General features: G+C 48.8%; 1 protein-coding gene across 6 annotated transcripts; it reads right to left on the reverse strand.

Annotated features, from left to right (window-relative positions):
- Positions 1-2,085: 2,085 nt before the first annotated feature.
- On the reverse strand, positions 2,086-17,196 carry LOC135233444 (kinesin-like protein KIF2A). 6 transcript variants are annotated; one of them, XM_064296999.1, is made up of 21 exons: positions 16,990-17,196; positions 14,335-14,429; positions 13,777-13,899; positions 11,501-11,555; positions 11,152-11,268; positions 10,094-10,194; positions 9,769-9,864; positions 9,579-9,633; positions 9,157-9,319; positions 8,944-9,034; positions 8,571-8,634; positions 8,317-8,408; positions 7,983-8,125; positions 7,422-7,626; positions 6,930-7,040; positions 6,539-6,606; positions 4,703-4,816; positions 3,474-3,621; positions 3,291-3,392; positions 2,999-3,134; positions 2,086-2,478 (listed from the first exon to the last, which is right to left on the reverse strand). In XM_064296999.1, exons 1-21 carry the CDS (start codon positions 17,048-17,050, stop codon positions 2,393-2,395), a joined length of 2,226 nt encoding a protein of 741 aa, XP_064153069.1. In that variant the 5' UTR covers positions 17,051-17,196; the 3' UTR covers positions 2,086-2,392. The 6 variants fall into 6 exon arrangements, with proteins under 6 accessions (XP_064153069.1, XP_064153067.1, XP_064153068.1 ...); XM_064296997.1 differs by having other exon boundaries at positions 11,095-11,268; XM_064296998.1 differs by having other exon boundaries at positions 11,152-11,271.
- Positions 17,197-18,319: the final 1,123 nt, after the last annotated feature.

The following is an 18,319-nucleotide window of genomic DNA, read 5'->3' on the forward strand; positions in this document are numbered from 1 at the left end:
GTCACAAGAATCAGCTGAATTGAACTTTTAATAAAGTTTGCATTTTATATTAGAGAGTGTAACGGGGTTTAGAACATGCAGAAAACCCAGTACTTGGGGAAAAAAGGGAAGGGTTAACTTCCTGTTGTTAAAATTTAATTTGGGAGGTGAAACGCGTTTTGCCATTCCAGAAAATTCCAGGTTCATCACGGATGTAATTCCTGAATTTGCCACTAGGTGTCAGAGACATACCAACTTATACACAGTCAAACAGTAACCGCACGTGTACTTAATTTAAAAACTCCGTGTGTAACATAACTTTTAAAAAATCGGAAACATTCTATACAGTACATAAATGCTTGGTTATTTTAGCCACATAATTCCCCCCCCCAAAAAAAAAACATTCACACATTGTGCACTTGTGCACCAAAAGCCCAGAAATCGCCCATTCATTTCTTCTTCTCCCCCCCCCCCACCCCATTGCATCAATATAGGAACTTGGATTTAACGCTGGCCATTTGTAGTCCAACAGGTCCCCTACTGCAGCCCAGAATGGTGTAACTGCCGCCATCTTGGGAGGTAAGGCTAAGATGCACCAGAGGCAGTGAGATCAGTTTTCATTAACCCACCAGGGCCAGCATAACCCCTCCTCCTCACTTGCGTGATGGGCATTCCGACACAAAATGGCTGCCATGCCTCACCCAGGTGGAGCCTCCATACTGGTGGTGGCTGAGGTGAGGTCCCCTCCCACCTTCACGGCAAAGCACTTTGAGACTTGAAGAAAGGCGCTATACAAGTGCAATAGAGTTTTAACGACTGGAGGAGAGTATGCACAGTACCCTGAATAAGGCGGGTAGAGCAGTAGTTTAGTGGTAAGTAACTGGTGTAGTGTAGCTGTAAATAACCAAACAGCATTTGCATTGTAAAACCGCACGTTTTCGGGCGGGGCACCTTCAGTCCGAACTCCGGCAGTACAACGCGACACCACGCGGAGCGGCTCGGGTTCGGGTGTTGCCTGGCGCGCACACCGTCCCACACCCCTGCCTCACCCTGTGCACAAAGCAGGTAACGCCTGTATCAAATCAAACAGTCCCCATTTTATTCGGTCAGCTCCACAGCATTACATCAGGCGCACAGGCCCAGAGAACATCTGCGAACAGCAAGTCAGTAACTACGCACTAAACGTTTGTTATCAGCGTTTTTTGTTTCGTTATTCCCCCCCCGTTTATCTTTTCAAATTTTTTTTTCCTTTTCTCTTTTTATACAAATAAAGTGTCACATGAGGTGGAAAAGAGTTTTTTCTTTCTTTTTTTTCTTCTTCTTCTTCTCGGTATTAAAAGGAAAGAGGAATGGAGGAATGATTCGACGTCGCACGGAAAACTCGGGTGCCGCATAAACGTACACGATATGGCACAGAAACCGAAGCGGAATACAGACAGGTGTCCGAGACACACAGGTAACGGGGGGGGGGAGCTGCACAAATGACGTACCCTTACTCAGACTGTGATACTGTACGCAGCAGAGAGAGAGAGAGCAGGGGAGGGGAAAGAGGGAGAGAGCAGGGGAGCAGAAAGGGGGAGGGCTGCACAAACAACGTACCCTTACATAGACTGTGATACTGTATGCAGCAGAGAGAGAGAGCAGGGGAAAAAGGGAGAGGGGGAGAGAGAGGGAGAAGGCTGGCACAAACAACTGGCCCTACTTAGACTGTATACGTCGCTAATGCAGGAGAGAGGAGACAGGCGAGGAAGGGGAGAAGAGAGAGGGCGAGGGGAACCGTCACTGCCTAACATCTAAAACAGTGCTGGCTAATGCCTGTGATGGTGATTCAGCCCGAGCTATGCTCATCAATCAGGACCGATACCTCCACCAGCTACAGCCAGCAGCCGGGAGCCAGCCAACAGCCTCTTACTATACAAATCTTTTTTTACTATATAGATAAAAACAAAAACAAAAAAAACGAAATAACCTAAAACAAAAAAATATATAAATAAAATACGTAGGGGATAAACTGTTTTTTTCTTCCCATTCCAATTAAAAAGGCAGGAATTGAATACTGGAGTTCCCCAAGGTCTAGTGTGTATTTTTTTTTTCTTCCTCTAGTCCTTTGTTTTTTTCCTCCCCCGTTTCTTTTTCGTGGACGGCAGGGTGGACAGAACGAGCGAGCTCCTCGGACAGATCCCAGGTGGTGACAGGTAAAGGACGTGCTGGAGTGGTACCACCACCGGGGGGCGCTGTTGTGAGTTTTTCTTCTTTTTTTTGTTGTTGTGTTGTGCAGGTTTGATATTTATTCACGGTCAGCGCTGACAGACTGACGGACGCAATCCTTCATGAAACCTTCAGACGCGGGCGCCCCCAGGCCTTCTCTGAGTGGGCCAGGAGGGGGCGCCGTGGAGAAGGAAGGGGGCGGAGCTCAGAGGGGGCGGGGCCGTTTGGGGTTGATCTGCTTGCTGGCTTGCTCCTCCTCCTGCAGCGTCGAGCGGAACGACTTCACCTTGTCTGCAGGGAGAGAAGAGGAGGAGAGAGGGATGAGAGGGGGAGGAGAGAGGGATGAGGAGAAGAGAAGAACACACCTCAGTCCACGGAATACCACTTGCTGCTCAATTCCCTTCATATTTCACTCAGTTTCTACTCAGGGCTACATTTCAGTTATACACATTATTCAGCCATACAGATGGATATTAACTGAAGCAGTTGAGTACTTTGCTCCAGAGGACAAATGCTAGGTCCCATCTCTGAGCCTTCAGATTTTGGGGTAACTGTGACCCTAAACCTTACAACACACTGCCACCCTGCTTTAACCTCCATTATAGGACAAAGTGCAAACCAAGGAACACAAACACATCATTACTGTTTGACAGTATGTTTGACACGTGGTGACAAACAGCTGGAGACGGCCATTTTCTCTGCCTGGGTTTACAATTCTAAATGCCCAGGTGAGGGAAGGGCCTTTATTAAAAATAATAATTGATTTTAAATCAAATTGAAATGAAAGTAATAAATAATCAGGGTGCCTTGCCTCGCAGCTCGGTTAAGATCTCAATCTTCTGGTCCAGGATCTGCTCCAGCTGTGTTGCGTATGTGTCCACGTCATAGTCCACCTCCTCCGTCATCTCCAGCAGAACCTTCTCATCCTCCAGCCACCGGATCGACTCCTGTGAAGGACCATAGATACCAGATAGTCCGTAGGTAATAACCCAGTTACCATAGATACTACAGACTCATAGATCCATGGCAGTAAACCATCTACCATAGATACTAGATTCTCACAGATACGATACTAGACCACCACAGACTGCAGAACAGCTTACCTGGAAGACGGCTCGGTGGTCCTCCAGCACCTGTTCCTCCATCTCCACCATCTGAGACACGGCCTCGTGGAAAGTGAACAGCTGTGGGGAGACTTCCTCTTCCTGTGGAGGGAGAGAGACGCACGTCACGCACGCACTCCGGCCCCCTTCCCATCATGCTCTCTGAGCGGTGGAAAGCCTTACGTTCTGTTCACAGAGCAGTTTGAGGTCGTCTCTCTGGGGGGAGCTCCCCACACCCCACTGTGCCTCCAGCACGTCCAGCTGGTTCACCGAGTGGATGTTGGGGCGCCCCTCGATGGGCGCGCTGGGGTCCACGGTCAGCTCCTTCACCCTGGGGTCACAGGGTGCCAAACATTGACCGTTATGCATTAACTGACCTATCAGAGCAGGATCTCAAACTCCAGTCCTGGAGGGCCGCAGTGTCTGCAGGTTTAACTCCAGTCCTGGAGGGCCACAGTGGCTGCAGGTTTAACTCCAGTCCTGGAGGGCCACAGTGGCTGCAGGTTTAACTCCAGCCCTGGAGGGCCACAGTGGCTGCAGGTTTAACTCCAGCCCTGGAGGGCCACAGTGGCTGCAGGTTTAACTCCAGCCCTGGAGGGCCGCAGTATCTGCGGGTTTAGCTCTAGTCCTGGAGGGCCGCAGTATCTGCGGGTTTAACTCCAGTCCTGGAGGGCCGCAGTGTCTGCAGGTTTAGCTCCAGTCCTGGAGGACCACCACGTATTCATCCGTTTGTGGTTTCCTTCCAATCAGCCACCAATTTAGGCCTTGAAAATCAGGCTTATCAACAAATCAGCAACGTAAGCAAATGAAGCCTTTAAGTGCGAAAACCAGCACCTTCCATGGCTGGAGTTTGAGATCCTGGCATTAGTGCCACAGCCCTCATGTGCCGGTTACTACCGTAAATGTGTGATGTCATCAAACATCGTCATTGACATCCACAGTGCAAATACACAAGTACTGCTTGACATGGGGGAAGCTCACAAACAACAAAAAAATAAAATAAAAAAAATTAGTAAATGAAAAAGCCAAACCGGTTACAGGCCAGGGGGTAAAACCAAGGTCACTGTGCGGAGATGAGTGACAGGAACACGCGTGCGCAAATACGTGCCGTTATAAAGACAGAAATAAACTTTGTGCCATAAATAAAAATATCTGCATGGATTTGCTTACAAGCTTAGTGCACACACAGCCCATACACACATACATGTGCATACACAACAGCACAAAAACACGCGCACACAAACTCACTCACCGTTACACACGCGCACACGTGTACGCACACACACACACACAGGTCACACACAGCCCTGGCAGGTGCAGCAGAGGAAGGGGGTAACACACACACACACACATAGCGGCAGTCTCCGCGTGTGCGCGCACACGCGTGTGTGTGAAATGGGAGAGCGGTAGACCTGCGTGTTGAAGTAGCAAAGCCATCGTACTCATAGGTGGGGGACAGCTCAGCGCGACCACCAGCGTTCTGGGAGAAGGGGATGTCTGAGGGACTTATCCCAAACTCTTTAACTCTGGAGACACCCAGGGCGAGAGACGGAGGAGGAGAGGAGGAGGAGAGAAAGAGAGGGAGAGGTAAAAGAGGAGAGGAAGCAGAGGAGAGAGACAGAGAGCTCAGATCAGGACGTACACACTCGCACACACACACACACAAAAACACACATACACACACACACACACCTGCTTTTCAGGTAAATCCTCCGAGCCCTGACAGTTTCCTGAGGGCAGGAGTGACGCAGTGTGATGTAATCACCAGGTCACAGAGACATAAATAGGCCACGCCCCCACAGCGGGGGAGAACAATCCGGTGAGGTCCACAGAGTTAGTATTAGCAGTCAGTGGATTGCTGCTGTGCGGTGAGCTGTGCAGATAAAATCGCGGTTTTTGGCTTTGTTAAGTTACGCTCTGCGTCACAAAAAGGCCGAGCCAATGAGGACCTCCAACCACTAGAGGGCGTGAGGACGGAGTAGTCGAGGAAACGAGTACGAGGCGAATGGAAGATCTTTGTCCGGTCAAGAGTCGAGTTGAGGAGGCAAAGACGGATAAAATAAGCAACTGGAAAGAGTTAAATAAGGAATCACTAAACAAGCCTGAGAAAGAGGAAGCAAAAGGCCCCCAAATCCGACCGGCCACACCGCACTCACAGAGTTTTCAACTTAGACCAAATTTTGCTTTTCAGTTTTTACAGTAGAACTCAGGTCGGGCCAGTCTGTAATGGAGTTTCCCTCTCACACAGTGCCATTAGTCACCCAACCTGCACAACGTGCAACTTGATATTTATAGAAGGTTTTTTTTCGAAACACACAAACACACCCCGTCTGCATATTTCATTCACAAAGGAGTCATTCTCAGCCTTTTAGGCTACTTCAGGCTCAGATTAGGCCTTTAGGCCAAGCAATGACAGCTTGGGTCAGCCTGCGCCCTAAGACACTCTGTGTGAGAGAAACACGGAGTAGGGATCAGTGCTATGCAGCACAGAGAGGGGATCAGTGATCTGGAGCACAGAGAGGGGATCAGTGCTCTGTAGCACAGAGAGGGGATCAGTGCTCTGGAGCACAGCATGGGGATCAGTGCTCTGTAGCACAAAGAGGGGATCAGTGATCTGGAGCACAGAGAGGGGATCAGTGCTCTGTAGCACAGAGAGGGGATCAGTGCTCTGTAGCACAGAGAGGGGATCAGTGCTCTGGAGCACAGAGAGGGGATCAGTGCTCTGGAGCACAGAGAGGGGATCAGTGCTCTGGAGCACAGAGAGGGGATCAGTGCTCTGTAGCACAGAGAGGGGATCAGTGCTCTGTAGCACAGAGAGGGGATCAGTGCTCTGGAGCACAGAGAGGGGATCAGTGCTCTGGAGCACAGAGAGGGGATCAGTGGGGATCAGTGCTCTGGAGCACAGAGAGGGGATCAGTGCTCTGTAGCACAGCATAGGGATCAGTGATCTGGAGCACAGAGAGGGGATCAGTGCTCTGTAGCACAGCATAGGGATCAGTGATCTGGAGCAAAGAGAGGGGATCAGTGCTCTGGAGCACAGAGTGGGGATCAGTGCTCTGGAGCACAGAGAGGGGATCAGTGGGGATCAGTGCTCTGGAGCACAGAGAGGGGATCAGTGCTCTGGAGCACGGTGTGGGGATCAGTGCTCTGGAGCACAGAGTGGGGATCAGTAGGGGATCAGTGCTCTGGAGCACAGGGTGGGGATTAGTGCTTCATAGCAGGGTTTGGTGATCAGTGCTCTAACGTACCTGTTAGCGTAGCGCAGCGTGTTTAACGTGTTCTCACATGACGTCATGCCAGGAGAGATGGTGGCAATCTGCAGGGAGAGAGGAAGAGCTTCAATCGCAAGAATGCTGGGAAAATGAGTATAATACATAAAACGTGTATAATACATGCATGCACGCACACACACACACACACACACATACATATACAGAATACATACATAAAACACACACACGTTCACGCCCACACATGCACTCTCAAAATGAACCACAAAAACGGTGTATTCTCTCTGTGTACCTTACGATAATATTCACCCCATAGCAAAGTGTTCACATTTCCCGAGCCACGCGACACTGCGGATGGGACAGCTCTATGTCTCTGTATGTGTGTGACGGTGATGGAGCGGGTGCTCACCATGCAGGTCCTGGAGTTCTCCCCGATGAAAGAGTCCCGCAGGACCTGCGTCAGCTTGCTGGCCCGGAACGGGGTGTGGGGTTTGTTCCGCCCCAGGGCCCGGATGCACTCCTGTCCGAAAAACAGAAAACCGCCTCGCTAAACTTCACAACCGATCATACCAGCATTCATCGTGCATTTTCAAAATTCAACGTGTTTTATTCTGTTCCGTGTTTGCATGCTTAGCTGAAAACAAATGGCGATCTATACCCAACTTTAGTTACGTTGAACAAACTATGACCTGCAGACCAGAACTGTCACATGGATGGATTTACTGGCTGTGTATTTTGCCACTTAAGTAATACATTTTTGGAACCTGCCCCTCATAAAATCTAAAGAAGCAAAGAAGTGAACATCGCAATAAAATAATAACTTCCTAAGTAATCCATTAACAAGCTCGCTTCCTCCCCCTCTGTTCGGGGGAAATCTGACCCATGCCCTTTGACCCCTGACCTTGAGCGCCAGCAGGCTCTTGTTGATCTCGGCGCCCTCCAGGCGGGTCTGGCGGTCGGCGCTGGACGTGTCCGCGCCGCGCTCGTTCCCCGCCAGGTCGATGAGCGAGAACTTGCCGTGCATCTTCCTGTTCCGCCGCAGAATGATCTGGAACACGGCGTGGCTGCGGGACGAGTGGGCGTTGGCCGAGGTCTGCCCGGACGTCCTGGCGGGATAGGGGGGTGGGGGTGGAGTTAGGGCGGGGCACAAGCTTTGCCTCTGGAACAGGTAGAGGCTGAGGCTCCGCCCACAGTATGAGCTCAGAGTAAAGGGTTCATTATGACACTCATTTAAGATGAAGACTGTTTTGTCTCAAGCCACTGTGTGTCTCTCTGTCTGGTTTTAAGAGGAAACCTTTGTAACTTGCAGAAAGAAATCCTTCAAAACGATACTGGAAGTTAGCATGTGTGTGCTTTTCCATGACTCAGCCATTCTCAGGCACAGAAAAAAATGATAAAGATACAGAAATGAAAATACATACTAGTTCCACTAGAAAGCTATCAGCCCGTTAGCGGGGCTCACCTGCAGCTGTTTCCCACTTCGATCAGTTTGAGGACGTCCTCGGTGCAGCGGACGTCCCTCTCCTGCAGCCCCACCACCTGCACCTGCTGCTTCCCGTCCTCCAGGACCCTCAGCTTGGCCTTGCGGTTCAGCAGGTCGAACACCTGGAGGGGGACCGCACACCGACCGCACGGTTACAGACCGAAAACCACGCCAGACACGCAAGCACAATCCGCTCACATGTGGGCTTCAGTTTCCCTGCTGTCGTTCAGCACTGATCTAAACTGAGCTTTTAATTAACGCTGAGTCCTCTAGGGGGAGAAACTTTGCAAATTAAAAGCGTGGCGAGACTTGCCTTTCCACTGTAGATCTCGAAGAAGGTGGCAAACACCTGCAGATCCAACTTCTTATAGTGCGGCTTCTTCAACATGAGAAAGACATCCCGTGCTGCAGAACGGGGGGGGGGGGGGGCACAGAGGGAGGAGAGATAGAAGGAGGGAGAGAGAGACGGAGGGAGGGAAAGAAAGAGAAGTTTGATGGAGTCTCATATTACTGGTCTAATCTCTATGATTCAGGAGTGGGCCCGTGTGACTCCTCCCCCCTGCTCACCAGCCAATGCGTAGATCCCTTTAGAGCAGTCCTGGTTCTTCCCAGAAAAATCTCCCCCCATCGTCTGAAACACAGAGACTCAACCCTGAGAAACATCCACGTAAACACGCACACTTATCGTCCATTAACACAAGCTGGACATTTACAGATTAGGAACCTTCCCTAAAATGGCTGTGCTCCACATGGGATTCAAACCTGCAACCACTGAGTTACAAACCCAGTTTCACTACACTATACTGTCCACATGTTAGACACCCATATGTTAAGATACTTTTAAGCTGTAAATAATAATAATAGTAAATAATAATAATAGGAACAAGTATGAAATAACACACACATATTGTTACGACATATTCGTGTGTCACTGACTCACATGTGTTTTTCCACTTCCTGTTTGTCCGTAAGCGAAGCATGTGGCCATTCCCCTCTCGAAGATGGTCTCTACCAGTGGCCTGGCAGTGAACCTGCAGGGGGCAGCAGAGAGGCCACTCAAACAAATCGCCATTAAGTTCAAATCTGTAATGATACAGAAACAACTTCCAAGGGGGGAGGGAGGGAGAATCAATAAAAGACAGAAAGCACTCACCTGTAAACCATCTCGTTAGTAGTGGTGTCGTCGAAGGCATAGTCGAAGCGGAAGGTCTGGTTCTCCAGGTAGCGGGTCAGGTCCACCTTCTGTTTGGGCTCGTGCACCATCACCACGTCCTTACTGGGGATGGTGATCACGTCCAGGTCCTTCGCTGTCAGCTCTGAAGAAAAAACATTTACCATTCACCGTATACTCCAAAAATTTACACAATTTATGTTTATTCATTCCATATACATCTTCTCCAGAGCAACAGTGCCCACAGTACTGGCACCTGAACACCTGTACTACACTGAAAATGGAGTATCACTCTACAAAGGGCTGTAAAACATGTTAACAAAAACAGGAGAGGGAGAAAACGTGGCAAAGGCGGCAACATGGTGCTCAGGTGCACAGGTGCTCAGGTGCTCAGGTGTTTTTACCTTTTTTGTTGAGTGGTCGTTTCCTCACACACACGCATATCCTGTGCTCTTCGATCTGAAGACAGAAATGGCGACGTTAAACCTGCTTCATGACCTCTCTGAAAAGCTCCTCCCTCAGTATCACATGACCTCAGAGCTCCTCCCCTCCGGATCACATGACCTCTCTAAAGAGCTCCTCCCTCACACTCACCAGGTCAGCCGTGCTGAGTGGTCGGTAGTCCAGGCTGGCCCGGAAGTCCCTGATCATGTACATGATCTCATAGTTGGGGATCGTAGTGTCAACTTCCTGTGAAACAAAAAATAACAAGAACGTATATGTTTGTTATGATGGTACACAGCTGAACAGGTTTGCAGGGGTGCTGGTGCACGTTTGCAGGTATGCTGGTATATACAGTAGGTGACAGTTGTGTAAAAGTACAGGTGGGCAGGTGTACAGGTATGAAAGTCAGCAGTTGTACAGGTGTGTAGGTGTACAGGTGAGCGGCTGCACAGGTGTGGGTGGGGCTCCGGCTCACCTGCGCCTTCTTCTCTCTCAGCTCCTGCTGCTGCAATCGGCGCCTCTCTCTCTTCTCCTGTAGCTTCTCCACCTCCTTCACACAGTTCGATTTCCTCCGCGCTACATGAAAAAAATACTTTTACTGACAGGGCATAGCCTGCAGAAGCTCTACATCTCTCTCTCTCTCCCTCTGTGGTTTTAAGCTTTTCTATTAAGTGGGATTGATCTGTGTGTCCTGTTCTTAGACTACGAGGACATTTCTGGAGGTCACCCATGATGCAGTAGGAGACAGAGCTCCCCCTACAGGCAAGCTGGCACACAACACCATGCAAAAATGGTAACACAATGCTTGGGTAGTACCAAATCAATGTGAACTAAATGTTTCTACATATGTAAATGTGATACCATATGCAGTAACAAAATCCCACTTTTAAAGGAAAGGCTAAATTAATCAGTGTCTAATCCAGTTCTGGTTTTTAAAAGCACACTTACAAACTTAGTCACTCAAAAAATAATTAACAATAATTGTTCATTTTGAAAGAAAAAAAAGACCCCAGCACCAAAGGGAGGTAAGAGTCCGAATGTGGAAGTAAGGGAGGGTAAACCCCAAAACTCCTGTTAAAAGAAAAGACCCCGGTACCACTCCAGTCCAAACCCACAGCATGCCCTTCCATCAGCGATCTCAAACTAACATCCTGGAGGGGCCACTGTGTCTGCTGGTTTCACATGCGTTCCTGTGCTTAAGTGCTTAATGCAAGTCAGTGACCGGCCAAAGACTCTGCACACCCAGCTTCCAAGGCCTAAATCAGCTGCTGTTTGAAAAGAAATCACAAAAAACCGGCAGAGACTGCAGCCCTCCAGGACCGGAGATTGAGATCCCCGTCTTTGGTCCTTAAAAACCGAGCACCACCAGCAGCTCGGTCCATGGGAGCAGGCTGACCAGAAATATTTTCCAGAAGAACAGAAAAAACGGGCGGAGCGGGACAGAGGAGTGGGCGTGGCGGGGCGGGGCGTACATACAGGAGATTCGATGCTCTATTTTTGCTGGGATCTGCCGCAACCTGTCAGTGATACTACCATTCTGCTGGGCCTGGGCCTGGGTCAGCGGGGTCTGGGGGGCCTGGGGGGGCGGCGCTGGCTGCGGCGGGGCGGGGGGCTCGGGCTGCTGGGGGCCGGGACGCACCCGCGCCGACGCTGCTGAAGTGGGGGGGGGGGACAGGGGTCAGAGGTCAACGATGTCGGGAGAGTACGCGCAAACAATGCAGCAAAGCATATACACACACATCCATACACACACACACACACATGCACGCACACGCGCACACACACACAGATACAATGTAGTTGCCTCCTGTAAATAATGGTGTAAAATGTAAGGGGCGTTTCTGTGATGGAGGTGTCGGGGGGGGGGGGCAGGCTTCCTTACCTCGGGTGTCTCTTGCAGGGGTTTCATTTTTAGGGGGAGCGATGGTTCGTCGGTTCTGCCACAGATAAAGACATTTAAAAATCAACTCAAATAGAACTACATTAACTGGTCTCAACCAGGTTAATTAACATTACTATAACATGAATCTCAATTTATATTTATATCAGCAAATTCTCTATAATCCAAATTTATATACAATGCATTACAAATAGAAATATCACAGCTTGCATTTTTCATTGTCACAAGTCAATTTTGACACATTGTGGCTTGGACAGGAACACAGGAACATCTCACATTGCAAAATGTGTAAAACGCTTCAAATAAATGTAAAAAAATAAAATAAAAATAACACTTCAGAAATGTCATGTTTATGTATGTTTTGAAATACATAAATATGCATGTGTAAATACTTCTTAGATTCCACAACAGAACCGGTTTGAAGTCACTGACTTATATGACGTGAGGGTGTCAGATTGCGGCTGCACTGTTTTCCGTGTCTGTTTTATAACAGCAAGCAGTGAGCAAATGCCTCCTCTCACCCAAGACCACAAACAAAAGGGGAAGAAAAACATTTCTGCCATTTTCATTCAGGATATTTTTACCCATTAAAACAGGAAAGCCACAGCATAAATCTGTCAGAACCTGTTTTTGTAAACCTGTCATCATACTTTTATGCTCAATCACAGTCAGATTTTTGACTATTTTCTTCCCCTCAAGCTACATTCACTTCCATAAGCGGTGATGGGGGTGACAGGGGCTGCCATTTTCCTCAGATATATTATTGTCCTTATTTAACACAGCTCTATACTGACGGTTGATTGGCCAGAAGGCTTAGAGACCAAGCTTATACTGACTGTTGACTGAACAGAGGGCTCAGGCATTAAGACTATACTGACTGCTGATTGGACAGAGGGCTCAGGTACTAAGGCCATACTGACTGCTGCTGACTGAATAGATGGCTCAGGCATTAAGGACATACTGACTGCTGATTGGACAGATGGTTCAAGCACTAAGGCCATACTGGCTGTTGATTGGACAGATGGTTCAAGTACCAAGGCCATACTGGCTGTTGATTGGACATAAGGATAAGGCACAAATGCTGGTGTAATGAAGACCCTTCCACACTGGGAACCTCTGCCCCTCAAAGAGATATGGCTAACCAACGCGTACCCAAGTCTCCAAGCTGTGAGGATGCTGTAAAGCTTCCAAAAATGACACACAGATCCAACGAGCTGCAAATGTCCTGATGACCCGCTGCCAGAAAGCAGCGGGTCATCAGGGAATCCGGCGGAATTCAGAGCGCTGCCGGCTGATGATGTCACCACCCATCTCAGGCAGCTGGGCGTGGCCAGTCGGGCGGGGCCTTGCTGGTGTGAAACACACCCTCAGAGTCTGACGCGTGAGCCTGTACCCTGCACGACCAGCCAGAACGAAAAAAACCCCTTCAGCCTGTCTCTGGTGCCACGAGAGCAGCTGGAGGGGGCGGGGGGGTGGATGTGCCCGGCCGGTTGCCCTGGCAGCAGCAGCCTGAAATTTAGGATCGCTCACAGGCACACGGGGGCGGCGGCGGCGGCATCCGGAAACATCTTCCGCTAACCGCAGCGTGACGGGGCTCAGACCGCTGAACAAAGGCCCCAAAACGACGGAGCTCCTCCCCCTGGCTGCACCCCCGCTCGCTCCGCAACCCAGCGGGATCGCGGCAGAGTCCGGATCGCTCCGAGACCGGGCCGCGGGAGGCCCCCCCCCTCCGCCCCCCCCCCACCAGCGTCTCCGACGGCAACGCCGTCCCGTGCGCTGTCCTGTGGCTGCAGGACGCACCTGGACGTTTCCACACCAGCGGTGAAAGACACGTTCTGGGAGGAGAGGGGGGGGGGGCGTGGCCAGCATGCAGCGCGTGCCCTGCCTTCTGTGTAGTAACCATGGCAACAAGCACTGCCTAGCAACAGGTGTCGTTATACGTTTATTTCTGAAGACGTGCTTTAAATACCCTGTATTTAAGATGGGGAAAGGGCTTAACCCCTTTAGACCCCCATTAACAGTTCCTACAGACTCGTTTGAGTCACTAATATTCAGAATTTGAATTCTTCCTTCATACGATCAGGCATTTTGGTTAGTAACTGGAATCCACTGGGGTGCTCTCAGATTTTGCCAGGAAACCAAAGAGATGAAGTGATTCAGATACGACCCGGGACTGGCGATGACATCATTGACCAGACGTGTTCTAAATTCCGCAGGGTTCCACCACGGCCAGGAGTTAATGGTGGGGGGGGGCCTACCTTGGCAATGCGGGGCACCTTGGTGGCACTCTGAGCGGGAGGGGGCGGAGTCTCGGGAGTCACGGCGATCTCCTCGTCGGGGGCCACGTTAGGGTTCAGCGAGAATATGCTCTCCAGGTCAATCTGCACCGAAGGAGAATGAGAGCCATTCAACAAACACACACAAACACTGACTAAAATACTGTATAGTGTGAGAAAACTAGCAAATAATGAGCCAAAATGGAGGCAGTAACAACCCAGTTCTGGACACGGTGAAGGAGAAAATTAGCCTACAAATCAGATTGAGGTTCAATAATGGCACAACTTTGAATATTAAACATGGGAGTTGAATATCTCGTCATTACATATCCATCTGACTATCATGACTAGCTATCATTGTGTATGAGTTCAGATGACAAAGGGTAGCCTTCACAGGAACTCTTTAGACTGAAAAAGGAAGACTGGAAAGTGCTGGGGAGTGCAATATCTCTACCCCATCACCTTTCGCTGAGTGATCACTGGTGCTCCATTCTGCAGGACACACCCTGTTTTGGTGGAGCTCGGTGTGGGCGGAGTTACCTCTTTCCCTTTGGTGTCTCCATTCTCGATCCACTCCACCGTCACACTCTCGTTTTCCTCGTTCACGGACGTGACCATCGCCTGGTGTATCCGTCCTGTGAAAGAACACGTGCATGGCAGCTATTTCGGGGGTCCTTCACACGTAAATCACACGGGATAAGCGTGTGCAGCAGAATGGCAGTCCTGTGGTCAGCTTCAGCCACTGAGCACAGCTGAGACAGGAAATCCTCCTACACTGAACACAGCTGAGGCGGTACATCCTACTACACTGAGCACAGCTGGGACACTACATTCTGCTACACTGAGCACAGCTGAGGCAGTACATCCTGCCCTGGCATACCTCAATCCACCCCAGGCCTCACTCTCCCTCTCTCCGCAGCAACAGCCAATATCACACACTCACACGAACCCCCTGGAAATGACAGTTAGCACTCAGGTGCTGTCTATTAACGGGGTGAAGTGAGCGGCAGTCGACCTTAGATACTGCTGGACTGGGCTTCTTGGTAGAGTCAATGAAAACTCCATCCACCCTCTGAGATGATATGTACACTATGAACACTTGAAGCTGGCCCATTTAAACCAGCCAATAGTTTCTCACACACATGCACACACTGTGGTGACGGCTTTGTTAAGAAATCGACTATCAGCTGATGCAGGGGCAGTCGACAGCCCACCAAGGGCGTCCAGCTAGAGATCACAATGACTCAAGGTGTCCAAGAAACAAGTTTCATCTTTGCCACCACCAGGTAAGCACTGACACAATGAATGGCTTGCATTGACCTCAGCGTTGTGAACCACATTACTGCACATGAGTTGGATGCAATTCATTTTAGGAACACACACCATAGAAAAAAAAACTTAAGTTTCTTAAACAGTCCTACATTTCATTGCCTCTTCAAAACACAGAAGAGCGATTCTGTCCCCCAAAACCCATTGCTAGAATCATTCTGTCCATCCCTGACCAAAATAATCTTATAATTTTACTTGTCCTAAATTCCTTGGTTACATGTAGAAAATCTCCTTCAAAATAAAACTTAAAAAAGGAAATGTGCAGTGTTGGGCAGTCGTTCTTATTTAAAAAATCAGCAGTAAGAGAACAGTCATAGTGTCTGTATTGACTCAGGAGGGGTTGCCAAGACAATGAGGAATCAGGTTTGTTTTCTGCAGATATTATCACGGTTGAGTTCAGTGATGGTTCTCGTGTCCGCGATAGCGTGGACCATGTAATCAGACTCTAAACAGCAAACAAGAGTGATGGCTTCCTGTGTCACCTTTAGCTGCTGTCATTTCCCGGTAAAACACGCTGCTGCATCCAGGTGCTTTACCTCTGGACCTAATGACCTTTACCTCCTGCTGCTGTAAGTAACTTCGCTAATTACAAAGGTCACAGGAAGTACATTATTTACACAAAAAATAAAAGCCCTGTATGCATTTATGCAACAAAGCAGTGTTCTAAGGAAGTAAAGGTTTACTATTACCTGACCAGTCGTGTGCTAAATTGAGATGAAATATTTTTTCAGCGTGGCAAGTAACGTGCGAATGATGCCATGAATTCACTCAAAGACGTCACCCTGTACTAAAAACATACCAACGGCGCTAGGCCTCGAACAACCTACTACTATCGCATTTGCAGCCATTTCTATGATGGGTTCTCTTTCTTAAACCTTAAATGGTAGGAAACGTAGCTCGCCAGGTAAGCCACCCATGTTAACGATGTTACTGCATCTACAGAGCCAACGGTCAAGCTCACTGGCCTTTGTCTTAGCTTATGAACAACATATCTGCACGGGTCGAAAAACGCCACATGCGAATCTTTTTTTAAAAAGGGATCAGTCTTGTCATTCAAATATCTCTTGATGTCCTCGCACAGCATCTCACGCCCTAGCGATGCACTGAATCCATGTCTAAATTTTTCAGCATTGCCAAGCGTCTGCCAAATAGTGCCCCTCCATCCAGAACGCACAGTAAACCCACTTGCACATGCGCCAACAACACTCATCGTCAACTGCCTAAAAGTGTCCCCTTCTAGCTAAGGCATTGATTACGACAGTCGAATGTCTATTCGGGTTGTCAAAAAATATTGAGTTGGTCTCTTACTGCCGAGAGCTGGGTATGATCAAAACCTATGCAGCCAAAGTTAAACTGCAAGCTAGCTGGTTGTGGTTGATAAGCTGCGAGGTAATTTAGCTAGCTAGCTTGGTTGTCTTTACTAGTTTTTTATCCTGTTTGGATAAATAAAATTTAATTATAAAGCGAGTTACAGCTGACCAACTTTGTTGCCAGATATGAGACTATTTTCAAGTTACGGGTGAAAGACATTGTAGCCTGCTGGAAGTGTCCAACCGAAGTGACGCTAGCACGGGATGCGGTCAATGCAGGCTGGATAAGGGCGTTACATAAACTCAGAATCACACGCCAGAAACTCAGTGCTTCTGTGTTCGCTTGCTGCCCAAGAACTGACCGACTAAGCGAGTTCAGCCTGTATACCGCGTTAAAAACGAGTCACACAGCGAGAGAATTGAGATAGTAAGCCGGGGATAAGCCTGTCTCCACCCCGGGTCACTGCAGCTGCGCCTCGCCTCCAACGGCTGCTGCTCACCACGGCAACACAAAGATCCTCAAACAAGTCCGGGTGTGAAAATCAATGCGTCTTACCATCGCTCCGTTTTATTTCCACGTAAATGCCGACTATGATCTTCCCGAAATTAGCCGCCATGCTTCATGGGTGACTTGCGTGAATATTTAGGTAGCTGGGGAGCTAGACGTGTTTTTATTTGAAATAAACTCAACCAGTTGCCCTGCGCTGCCGAAACCGGGAGGGGGCTACAGGAGAGAGAGCAGCAACCGGGAGGAAAAGATGGCTGCAGGGCGCCTGCGCGGAGCGCTCACCCTACTGCTCGTCACCGCGGCATCCTTAAAGGCGGAGGCGTCATTTTGCCGACAGAATAGATCCTGTAACATTACCCTGATGTGTTTATTTTTTCCGGAGTGACTTCCCAACGACACAAAACGAATTTATGTGAATGTCAATCACAGTATTTTATTATTTTAATGTATTGTATTATTTTAGCGTTTAATTGGTGTGCTGTGTAAGCCTGAATATAACAGGAAGAGCCCAATATGTTCAGGAAAGGGGAAACATGATGCAGCTAAATAGAATATTTGAGGCCACTTGTTAGTCATAAAACCAAAGATAATGACACATGACCAATGGGAGGCGTAATTTCCTCATCCAACCAACAGCAGCAGCACACATTCAGATCTGCACAAGGTCCGATCCATGATGCAAAATATAGATTTTAAGTTCCTAAACTCCCCATGCCCCCTCCCTTGCACCCTCCCTTCACAGTTTCATTTACTAATATTATAATACCTTAAAATAGCCTCTTTCAATTCCTGCATGTCATGAAACTGAAAAATCACTACTCTTCCTGTTTTAAAAAAACCTGCTTTCAGCATAATCTAATTTCAGAAATACGTGTACTATATTCAGTGATTATTCTTACATTATTGCACAGTTATGCTGCATTCATATGGAAGAGAGAAGTTTTCCTCCAGCAAAATACAAAGGGTTGAATTTGGTGGTTGTTATTTCCAATATGGTTTGAGGATTAAAGCTGGCTCTAATTGAAAGGATTCCTGCCGTTAAGTGACGAGAGAGGAGGAGGAGGAGGAGGAGGAGGAGGAGTGAGTCACAAGGCCATGTCTGTGAAGCGGATCAATTATGCATCCTGACTGGGAAAGAGGAAGAAGAGATATCCTGTGCTTCTGGGAGACCGCTTATTCAGCGTAGCCGGAGCCTTGCAGTTTAACCCTTCAAACTGGTCGTTTCTGAAGGCCTGAGGCCTTCCTGTTTAGAGAGGCACACCGTCCAGCCTCACAGATACAATCCTCAAACAAGCAATACTCGCTCAATACGAACAATACAGTAAGTATTTAGGCATGATACGCCAACTAGAAAAATGTTACAATTAAACTTCAGTGT

This window comes from Anguilla rostrata, chromosome 10 (genome assembly GCF_018555375.3).
Source record: "Anguilla rostrata isolate EN2019 chromosome 10, ASM1855537v3, whole genome shotgun sequence".
NCBI classification, from domain to species: Eukaryota; Metazoa; Chordata; class Actinopteri; order Anguilliformes; family Anguillidae; genus Anguilla; species Anguilla rostrata.

Bases quoted from the DNA above. Each gene is read 5' to 3' on its own strand.
- LOC135233444 (XM_064296996.1), bottom strand. From the start codon at position 17,050: ATGGCGGCTAATTTCGGGAAGATCATAGTCGGCATTTACGTGGAAATA. The intron at 8,126-8,316 runs GCAAGTCTCGCC...GTCCCCCTCCAG, and splicing joins TCGAGATCTACAGTGGAAAG to GTGTTCGACCTGCTGAACCG. The intron at 2,479-2,998 runs GCAAGGCACCCT...CTCTCCCTGCAG, and splicing joins GATCTTAACCGAGCTGCGAG to ACAAGGTGAAGTCGTTCCGC.